Source organism: Oryzias melastigma, linkage group LG6 (assembly GCF_002922805.2).
Source record: "Oryzias melastigma strain HK-1 linkage group LG6, ASM292280v2, whole genome shotgun sequence".
Lineage (NCBI taxonomy): Eukaryota > Metazoa > Chordata > Actinopteri > Beloniformes > Adrianichthyidae > Oryzias > Oryzias melastigma.
The window spans coordinates 7159619-7170902 of NC_050517.1; the positions used below are offsets into that span (position 1 = coordinate 7159619).

General features: G+C 41.1%; 1 protein-coding gene across 6 annotated transcripts in view; it reads left to right on the forward strand.

Annotated features, from left to right (window-relative positions):
• Positions 1-11284, forward strand: part of ppfibp2b (PPFIA binding protein 2b) — a 99035-nt gene that overhangs the window by 79258 nt on the left and 8493 nt on the right. For all 6 annotated transcript variants that reach the window (XM_036212224.1, XM_036212225.1, XM_036212226.1 and 3 more), the window contains 10 exons: positions 2543-2654; positions 4023-4084; positions 4158-4233; positions 4304-4386; positions 4468-4535; positions 5519-5584; positions 5663-5723; positions 8235-8391; positions 9537-9569; positions 10559-10591. In XM_036212224.1, the coding sequence (XP_036068117.1) occupies positions 2543-2654; positions 4023-4084; positions 4158-4233; positions 4304-4386; positions 4468-4535; positions 5519-5584; positions 5663-5723; positions 8235-8391; positions 9537-9569; positions 10559-10591 (751 nt within the window). The remainder of the gene's footprint in view (positions 1-2542; positions 2655-4022; positions 4085-4157; positions 4234-4303; positions 4387-4467; positions 4536-5518; positions 5585-5662; positions 5724-8234; positions 8392-9536; positions 9570-10558; positions 10592-11284) is intronic.

The following is an 11284-nucleotide window of genomic DNA, read 5'->3' on the forward strand; positions in this document are numbered from 1 at the left end:
CCCATACTTACATATTTCCTGTGTAATCCTGACTGAACGTCCTTCAGAAGACCTGGGACTCTGAAGAGCTTTTTAAAGATTTTATCTTCTTTCGGTCAAGATCTTCAGAAAACCTGTAGTACTACTGCTTAATTCAGTAGATAGATCAATAAATGATCACTCTATTTTGTAACTCTTCAGCTTTAATTGGGTTTCCCCCTGCAGTCCAGAAACATGGATGTTCCCTCTGAATGAAGTGTTTGGTTGGTTGTTTGGGTGGTCCAGGAAACAGACTCCTCCCCTTCTCCCTCTGAGAGAAGCCCCTTATAAGAAGAGTGCAAAGCATCATGGTTGCATGATAGAAAGGTCTAACCTCTAGGCAGTCAGGTGCTTCCTCACTGTCATCTGTTTCTTGTACAGCAGCTGCAGTAGCTGTTTGGTTTGTATTCGAGGCAGAACATAATAAACACACCAGTCTGTGCACACACCTGCCTAACACCTGTCCTCTGCGACAGCTGCAGCCCGGTGACTGGTTCAAGTTTTCCTCTGCACTGTTTGGTTTTTCAAGAGTGTGACAAAGAGGTCACGGCAGACTGGAAGGAAAGCTTTGTTTAAGAATACGGAACTGCCCACAGACGGAAACAGAAGTGTTTCCTGAAAACAAACGTGACGTGCAGGATCTGCTGGCCGTGGTTCTGCTCCTCTCCTGCAGGCCCTCAAGTGTTTTAAACATTCTGGGATGAACACGTCCAGCTCCATAGCAGACTTGTGCTTGAACTCTTAGTTTTGAACTCTTATGGGATTTGAATGTTAGACAGGTTTATGCATGTTCAACAAGAATTGAAAAATAATCAAACTCTCAAAAATAATGTTCAGAAAGATGAGAAACATCAGTCTTTCAGCAACAAAGATAACTCAGACTTTTAGTAATGGTGCAGAATTTGGACTCGTTCTCTTGTCTTCAACTTAAAACTATCTTTTGTTATTTCTAGTTATTTACACTTAAGGTTCAAGTCCCGGCTGGGGGACCTAAAACAGAATCATCAACTGGTGTCCTTTCTGTGTGGAGTTTGCATGTTCTCCCCGTGCATGAGTGGGTTTTCTCTGGAGATTATGGCTTCCTCCCACTGTCCAAAAACATGCTTCATAGGTTAATTGGTTACTCAAAATTGGCCCTAGGTGTGAACGTGTGAATGTACCCCTGCAACAGACTGGCGACCTATCCAGGGTGCATCCGTCCTTCGCCCAGAAGTGGCCGGGTTAGGCTCCGGCAGCCTGTGATCCCGAAAGGGGCAAGGCAGTTAGAAAAGGGATGGATGGAGGTTGCTCTTGGCAAACTGTGACAAATACAGAAGTTCAACAACACAACACAAATTGGGTTCAGATCCTTCCAATTACCCCTCTGAGCAGGTTATGAGTATTGAAGACCCCCAGCAGAATGAATGGAGACCCAACAATACCTCGGTCAGGACAGTCCCGTCAAAAGGAGGTGCAGGAAAGCCGTCCTGTAATCCATGAATCGAGCTGTCCATCACAATGAGCCCACCAAGCTCTCAAGTGGGCCGTCCACCTCCCAAGAACCAGTTTTGATATCCGATGATTGGGACAGCGACACCTCTACTTATGATTGCTGTTCAAGCCACAGTGCACCTGAACCCCATAGCATCTCCTGCAAAGGCTGAGCCTACAACGGGACGAACCCGTGCAGCCTTTTTGGGCAGAGCCCAGCTGGAGGATATTGTCAATGGTCAAACTAGAAGACTAATAGAAATCTTTGTACAAAGATGCTCCCTCAGACTCAATTTTGAGTTGACACCCTGGAGACGTTGGTTTAGAGCAGGGATGTCAAACTCAATCACACAAGGGGCCAAAATCCCCCCAAAAAACCTTAGATCACGGGCCGAACAGGATAAACATTTATTGAACACCCATTTTTAAAACATTAAAACTGTAACTTTTTAACATAAATATGAATATTAAAAAAGGCAGGAATATTATTCCAGAATAAATCAATGTAAACCTTATATACCTTTCAATATTTTACTCCCCATAAAATTATATTTTGTCAAAATTATACAAGTTAGAAAAAAGTGCAAGAAAACATCAGGTCATTAATAACAATAAAATGATCTGGAGGGCCGGATAGAATTACCCAGAGGGCCTGATCCGGTCCCCAGGCCTTGACTTTGACGTGTGCTTTAAAGCATTGATGCTGTTCTCACACGTGGAAGAAGAATTTGTGAAAGTGCGATAAGCCTATAGGGTGTCATCACCAGGCTGTCATGTGGTTCTGAAGACGGAGGGTACAGCGCGTGTCAGGGCTGGTACACAGGGAAGCTGCTGTCAAATAATGTGTCTTTTGTTTCATCCTTGTGTCTCATGTTGTGTTAGTAGCTGTGTGAAATTCTGCAGACATGACCTCATGAAATGCTAAAATGTGATTCCTCTAATGAAACACATACTGTATGGAGGGGGCAGCAAGCACCAAAATAAATAAAAAACAGATTATCTGGATATTCATTGACCTAGAAAACAAAGTTGTCCTCTTTGTCTTCTCCTACAGGCAGAAATGTCGGAGCTGCAGCAGCTCCTGGCCTCCAAAGATGCGGAGATCGAGTGCCTGCAAACGCAGCTTCTGGCCAGAGATGGCAGCGCCAACGACAACGCCAAAAGAGGTAAGTGTGGCCAATCAGACCAGAGTGTGGACATGTGAGCGACAGCCAGCAGTCTGCACATCTGTCAGCTCCTATAACTGTAACGCCTAACCCACATGCCTCCATCCTCTGATTCTACTTTGTTGTTCTCGACTCTCTGCTGCCCTCTGGTGTAGAGGAGGTGTATATCAAGCAGCTGATTAACAAATGTAAGGCAGCATGTCTTCTTCTACCGGCACAGTTTCCAACCAAACCCTCCAATCAGCTAAACTGCTTTGATTTTTTGTTTTTGTTGGTCAGTGACTAAAGAAATCTTAAAAAGCTGGTTTGTATTTGGTTTGAGACTGGACCACAAATACATTCAGTGTGTTTATGGTTCTTTACATTTTACTTTAGTTGATGTGAGTTTTGCATCCTTTCAAATCATCTTAAGAGAACCTGAAAAATGTGTTATTTTAAACCTGGCTGACCTAATATGCTGCAGCCATATTCTGTAAAACCTAAAGTAACTATTACAACAGATGCGTATTGTAGCTGCAGTGGTACAAAGGTGTTTCCATAAACACTCTAACTTGCTGCTTAAAAATTGCGTCTAATAACTTTCCAAATTTTTGCCTTTTCTCTTTCTGTTTCACATAAAAGAACCCATGAAAATTGTCTTTTGGTGTTTTTAACATGTTCTTGTGACATCATGCTGATTATGGAGGACAAATGTAAAAAAAAAAAAAAAGCCTAAAATTGCATTTCTAAGTATTTTACTCAAATCATTGTAAATCAGGAGCAGATAGCAAAATTCTATTTGAAAAAGAGCTTATTTGTGACGTAGAAAATATGCTGGGCGGGCCCCATGCTCAGGGCTCTGAGCTCTTAGCAGTGGTGAGGGAAAGGGGGCGGGGTTGCTCTGCACTAACAGTCCCGACCATAACTCAAACTTGAATTTGTAATGATTTCCTGCCACTCTGCAGAAGCTGTCACAGAAAACGACACAGCCTCATGGATTATGACAAACAGGAAAATCCTAATTAAAAGAGCACTGTAAATGCTTTGGAAATAAGTACAAATAAATGATCAGAGTGGGACTCTAAAGTCCGTTCTGTTAGTTCCTATAAACTTCGCTGTGAAGTTTCCTCCTAAGTTGCCGGTGTGATGTAAGGATGTGTGAACCCAGTCTCCAGCCCCACCCCTCGTCTGCCTCAGAGGTGCCGATAATAAAAGGGCCGTGTCCATGTCAGGTGACGAGCCCCCATGCTGTCAGTGTGTGTTTGTTGTGCTTGTTCGCTCGCATTAGCATGGCTGTCATGGATCTCCAGCATGGCCCCCATCAGTCAGGCTGAAGCAGCCATGAGAGCTCTGCTGGACCTGTCCTCACTTCTCCTGCTTTGTTCTTAGATCAGGAATACCAGAGGCTGAAGGTGGGGATGGAGTCCTTGTTGGCCTCCAATGATGAAAAGGTCATTTCATAATACTCCTTAAAGATTGTTTCAAATGGGAATTTTGAATAATTCTATGTTTTGGTGGAAACAGGACCGGCGAATAGAAGAACTGACTGTTCTACTTGGCCAGTACAGAAAGATGAGGGAGGTTATGGCTCTCACTCAGGGTAAGGATTCAGAGTTTGTGAGGCTGCTTCCTCTGTCTTCTCTCTGTTTAATTCTGATCTTCGTGGTCAGGAAGCAGCGAGGAGGAGCTAAGTGGCAGCTTGAAGCTCAAAGCCATCACACACAAAGCACACTCGGACATGCTCAGATCAGAGGTGAGAGGATTACTGTTCATTTAAAACAGGTTTGAGATGCAGTTGAAGAGTAAAAGTTAAATAAATGTGGTGTCTGCACAGATGTCCTCAAGAGGCTCCTCCCCCCTCCTGCTGTCCTCCTCCCCCTTTCAGAGAGAACTTGAGTCAAGGTATGAACACAAAACAACCTACATGCATTCATACACAAATGCACACACGCACATGTATGAGCACACACACATCCAAACACACACACATGCATACATAACCACACACACATTCTGGTTTCACTCTCTCCATCCTGTGACTGCTTAACCCAGACGTGTCAAACACACCTTACACCGCGGGCTGAACAGGACAAACATTTATTGATCACAGTGTAAATGCTGTAAGCTGAATTTGGCCACTAAAGATGCTAGTGATGCTAGCAGCTGAAGTTGATGACTAAAATAACTGAAGATAATAGCTGAAAATGTTGAAGCTGATAGCCAGCTGAAATCTTAGCCAAATGCCAAAATAACCTTAAAAACTAAAAAACCAATAGACTAAGGTTAGCCAAAATAGCTAGCATGTAGCGGAAAAAAATAGCTAAACTTCAAAATAGCCTAAAAAACATTAAAAAGCCTAAATTAGTCAAAATTAATCTGATTAAACGCCAAAATAATCCAAAAAGCTATCAGAATGACGATTTTTAAAACTTTAAAATTGTAACGTTTTAACATAATTGTGTATAATAAAAAAGGCAGGAATATTATTTTAGAATAAATCAACTTAGACTTTAAATAACTTTCAATATTTACCCTCCATAATTTTTTTTTTATAAAATTATACAAGTTAGAAATAAGCGCAAGATAACATCGGGGCATTAATAACAATAAAATAAAATGATCTGGAGGGCCGGATAGAATTACCTGGAGGGCCGGATCCGGCCCCCTGGGCCTTGACTTTAATATAGGGCTTAACCAGATCATTGTCCCGCAGTATCATAAATACTAACACACACACACACACACACATATGCATGCAAACACTAGTACACACATACATTTACACATGTACATACATGTACACGTATACATTTACACATGTACATACAGGCATGTATGTGCACACTCGTAACGCATAACTAACGACTTCATTTGGTTGAGTTTAGTTTCCAGAACTCTTTGGACGCATCGCTGATGTCTGCGGGTGAAATGAGTTTCCTGAATGGATCGTGGTGAGTCCTGCTGCTGATTGTAAAGACTCAAACTGACCCCCCCCCACAGAGGAGTCACTGGCTCTGGTTGATTTCCAGGCACCGGCGCAGACTGCTCTCCAGCAGTCTTGAGGAGCTGCAGAGTGGATCATTACAAAAGGTCTGTAGTGTTTCTGCAGCTCAGCAGCTTCATCTAATCCACCCTAACCTTCATCTGAATCTCTAATGACGGATCCGGATGCTTCAACTCTGCTTTTAACGCTTAACAATAACTCTCTTCTGTCTGTGTGATTTCTAACCTCCTGCTCTGACTGTGTGTTTGCGTCTCCTCCTTTGGGCTTCAGGCTGTAGAGATCCTGCCAGTTGAGTGTGAATCAAACGTAGAGACAGAGGTATTGATCTGCATCACTGAGACACCGGGCCTGACTCACCTACACAGCCTGACTTTACATCACTGACTACACATTACATGTAGTTCAGACTGTTTGCATGTTTCTGTCACAGATTTATGTTACCAGACGTGTTTTTTTAATGAAACAAGCTTAAAATAAACACTTGTGGAATATAATGTGAGAACCTGCTTGACAAAGACAAGTCGGACTGTTCCGGCTTCCTTTACCTCTGGGTAAGAGTACATTTACTACAGAAAACAACGAAGGGAAGTGTCAAGCAAGTATTTTGAAGAGACTTTACTCCAGCTTGGTGTGCCTTTGCTGAACAAGAAATACCCCCCTGATCCCCCGTCCTCTGATTGGTTAGTTTCCGACAAAAGCGTTTGTGTATAACTTTTCTGCAGACTAAAATTGAACCTACAAGTAGAGATTTTTTCAAGTCTTAAGAGTTGTTTTTTCTACACAGCCTCAAGTTAAATTTTGTGTGTGATTTTTCCTCACATTAAAACCTTTTTACGCACACAATAAGGTTTTTGTCGAGCAGGTTCCCACATTATATTCCAGAAGTACACATTTTTCTCACATGTTCCTGTTTTTCCTGCAACTTCAAATTCAGTTTTAGATGTGTGTGAATTAAACTTGTGTGTGTGATTCTAGCTCGAGTGTGTTTTATTAACCATTGTATTTTTGTGGCACATGTTTACCTTAATAGCAGAGGGAGGAAATTGTGTTTCTGTCTAACTGAAAAAATGTTTACAGAAAAAATAAATAATTAAGGACTTTATTTTGTTTTTTTTTTTTTTGTTTTTTAATATTATTATTTTGCTCTTCGGCTTTAAATGGAACAAAAGAGTCAATGCTAAATTAGAAATGATAAATTAGAAAATTCGCTAAAATGGCCAAAGACTTGTTTGCAGCTAATTTTAAGTTGAGTTTAATTCCTGTAAATTTCAAATTAATTTTTGTGAATTCAGTGAACAGATGCTGGATTCCTGCTGTGATTTGATCTCCTCCTCACTGCTGTGGTGAAGGTTTAACTCCACAAAAATAGAATCTGCTTCTGATTTCAATCAAACTGCGTCCTTTGCATCATAAGACTCCGACAAAGGGCCGGGACCGTCTGAAGAGGCTGTCCGTTTGGGTCGGCATCACGGCTGCCTTCCAGCTGTTCGGCTCTGCTGGCCTTTCTCCAGTCGTTCCGTTGGAGCCCGGCTGACTTTGATGCGTAGACTCTGCCGCGATCAGACGTTCACCCCCAGAGGACATTCGGTTATGCAACAGATCAAAAGTTCAATCCACTCCAGCGCTCTCTGTCAGCAGCCGCAGGAGGTTAAAGGAGATTATTCAGCATAAACAGATAATCTGAATAATTGAGGATATAATCTCTTTAAATATTATAAAAAAATTAAGATTTTGTGGCTTTTTTAGGATAAAATGACTAAGGTTTCAGTCAGGAATTGATTTCTATTTAGTTTTTATTTATCCCCCTGTTATTAATACATTTCCACCATATAGATATCTAATATTATCATATAAGATTAAGGGTTTTAATATATGAAGAATAGGACAGTCTTAAAATGTGTGACATAAACAGGGCGTTTTTCTTTTAATGACTTTTCAAGTAAAACTGTTAACAAAACTTTTTCTAAATTTACTCACATTTCACATATTTTTAGTTGTCATTTAACACAACCTTAAGAATCAGGTTTAAAAGTCTTTAGACCAAAACAAAAATGACTTTCTTTCTTTGCTTCTGAATCCATTAACTTTAAAGTTCCACTCTGATCATCTTTTGATTTATTCAAAAAGTGTTCCTAAAAGAGAAAGTGAAAGAGAAACGTGCAGTTTTCTAGGACATAGTTTCTGATCAGAAATTCACCTTTAAGTTGTGGGCGGGACTGTTGGCACGGAGCAAGACCGCCCCTCTTCCCCTCCCCATTTCTGAGGATTTGGAGCAGGAAGTTTGTGGTAAAATTTCTACGTCTCAAATAACATGTTTCAAACTGCATTTTTCATCTGATTCACTACAATTTGATCAAAGAAATACTCAGAAATGCAATCTTAATCTTAAATTCTTTTTCGTCATCCAACATCAGAAAATGCTACAAGAACATGTTAAAAACACAAAAACACAGTTTTCATTGGAATAGGCCTTTAACTCAAAATGTCTAAAAATAATACTAATATTAAAACACGAAACACAAGAATCTTAGAGTAAAACTTAAAAAGTTAAAAAAATTTAGAGCTGCTTGTTACAGTTTGGTTTCTTCTCTCCTCAGAGCCCGCTGACAGAGCTGAACAAGTACCAGACTCTTCCAGGGAAGCTGAGGAAAAAGAGCGAAGCGAGGACTGAGCTGAGCTGTGACAGAAGTACAGATGCTGAGTACTCGTCTCCTGTCAAGCTCTCTCCCGACCATGACAAGAACTTCACTCTCAGTGAGTCTCTTTAGTCATAGAAAAACACCTTTTTAAAGAAAACGCTCAGAATCGGATCCTCTGATTCAGAAGAAAAGCTGAAACGTTGTCAGGAAGCTGTTTGTGTGTTCATGTTTACAGTTTTTGTCAAGCATTAAATAATAATTTTGATACTTCTCTCTGATTCTGCCCTGGGCAAGGTCCTGTTCAAGAGACCACTTCCAGTTAAAAGTCTATGCTTCCACACCTCCTATTAAAAGTTGGTCTTCCATGTTCAAAACTCTTGCGTTCAAGTTTCTGCAACCATTTTTGAGCTCTATTTAAGGAAACACGCAACCATTTAAAGTGTGTTACAAGTTAAACCAGGTCAGACTTTGACCAATTAGGGTTAGACAGAGCACCTGAATGCTTCAGTTCAGCCTCAGAGTCTGCTGCTGCTGTGGGAGGAGCTCGAAGATGAGGAGATCAGTCATTGGAGAAGATGACTGGAGAACAACTGCGAACCACAGATCCACCTGTAGACAATTACATTCCTCCAGGATTGTCCAAGTTTCTGGAAAAAAGACTGCAGTGAGATTGAGGAGCTAGAACATCCATACATCCAGGAGCCAGGACCTTTCATGGATCCAAGAGGAGTCAGAACCTATAGATTCAGCAACCAGAACCTTTCATAGATCCAGGAGGAGCCCAACCCTCCATAGATCCAGGAGCCAGAACCTCCATAGATCCAGGAGGAGCCCAAACCTGGAGCCAGCTCCTGGATCTATGGAAACTCCACAAATCCAGGAGCCAAAACCACCAAAGATCCACGAGCCAGAAACTCGATAGATCCAGGAGGAGCCAGAACCTCCATAAATACAGGTGGAGCCAGAACCTCCATAGATTCAGAACTCCATAGATCCAAGAGCATCACATAGTTTCATAAACACTCAAACCGAGTCGTTCTTGTCGAGGTTCACACAAGTGAATATAAGGTTAACAAATGTCTCTGATCTCAGCTTCTATCTTACACACTATCTTAAAAACAATCCATTAACATTTTCTGGGGTAGAAAACTGCTGAGCTAAATTCTGAAAGCCTCCTAACTCTTTGTGGACTAACAGCTTCCTCTGCCTCCGCCCTCTCTCTGCTTTACCCTTAATACGCCGTTCCCTGTTTGCTGTCAGTTCGCTGCAGGAGTGCCAGCGCTCCGGTTCTAGGTACTGTATGCGCTCACAGTAATGCAACACTAACATCAGTTTAATTCAAGCTTTCCCCATGCATGATAATGTGTGTGTGAGTGAAGCGTCCTCACAGATAAGTGTCAGGTTCTGAGATGAGCCTCTGAAGACCTGAGCGAAGATTTAAGCTAACCCTCTACATGTGGTCACAGGCTTCAGTAAAGTAGAACTCACTACTGTGGTAGTGAAAACGTGATGTCCATGCATGTGTACGCCAGGTCTGAAGAGGTTTATGTGGGTTCTCGGTTTGTAAATGGTTGTAAAACTGCTACAAACAAGAACGTAGGCTTTCATTAAGAGCTTTGAGTCAGTGCATGGTATTCATCTCAGACTCATTTATCCAAAGACGATTATTTTTAGCATGTTCTAATAGCATTTTTCTCATAGTAGAGGACAATTAAAACTTCCTTTCTGAGTATTTCTTTATTCAAATCTTGGTGGATCAGAAAACCGGATGCTAGAAAAAGCTCAGACTAATGCATGAAGGTTATTAGAGTCATAATTCAAAGTAATACTCAATTGACAATTCAATAATAAAAAACACAATTCAATATAACAATTTAAAAATAAATATTGAGGAAACAATTGCACTGGAAATTGTTGTTGGTTTTTAATGTCATAATTCAATTAAATGCAATTTACCATTCAATATGTAATTTGATGTTTCATTTTGAAAATGCATTTTGCAATTTACTATATTATATCAAAAAAATGCAATCTCAATACATGATTTTCATGAAATTCACTTTAAAATAACTGAAAGTTGTATTGTCTGGAAACGGATTGTCTTTGAATGCACCGCCCTGTCATCTGTCAAAGCTTCGTGTGTTTGCATGGCACCCTTTGACATCTAAACCTTATTTTTTAAACCTTTTATACAAAGGTCAATGAGTGTCAATAATAATGCTGATCTGTTTTTTCCTCCTTCTATTTGCTTTCTCCTCGTTTACTAACCTCTTCTGCTTCAGGATCTCCAGGAAAACACGACCTTTATGACACTGGTGGGTGAAAAATACCAACAGATGAATGTTGAGAGGAAAGATCATAAAACTCAGCCTGTGAATGAAGTATTTCAAAGTTTTTCTATCTAAACTAACTTTTACTTGTAATAAAGGGGGTCTGCACAGTGGTGCAACAGTTGGCCCTCTCTCCTCACAGCGAAAAGATCCTAGTTCAAATCCCAGCAGGGTTCTTTCTGTGGAGTTGCCATGTTCTCTCATGCATGTTTGTGTTTTTTCCAGCTTCCTTCTCCAGCCAAAAAACATGCTTCATAGGTTATTTGGCTTCTCTAAATCACCTCTAGTGTTTATGTGTGAGTGTGTGTCCCTACAACAGACTGGAGACCTGTTCAGTGTACCCGCCTTTGTCCAACAGTAGCTGGGATAGGCTCCAGCAACCATGTGAGCCCAAAAGGAAATCAGTGGGATGTGAGGATGGATGGATGGATGGACGGTTGGATAGATTGACGAATGGATGGATGGATGGATGGATGGATGGATGGATGGATGGATGGATGGATGGATGGATGGACGGATAGACTGGTGGACAGACGTTTGCATAGATGAATGGATAGATATATGGATGGACGGTTGGATAGATTGACGATTGGATGGATGGATAGACGGATAGATGGATGGATGGATAGATAGATGGATGGATGGATGGATGGATGGATGGATGGATGGATGGACGGA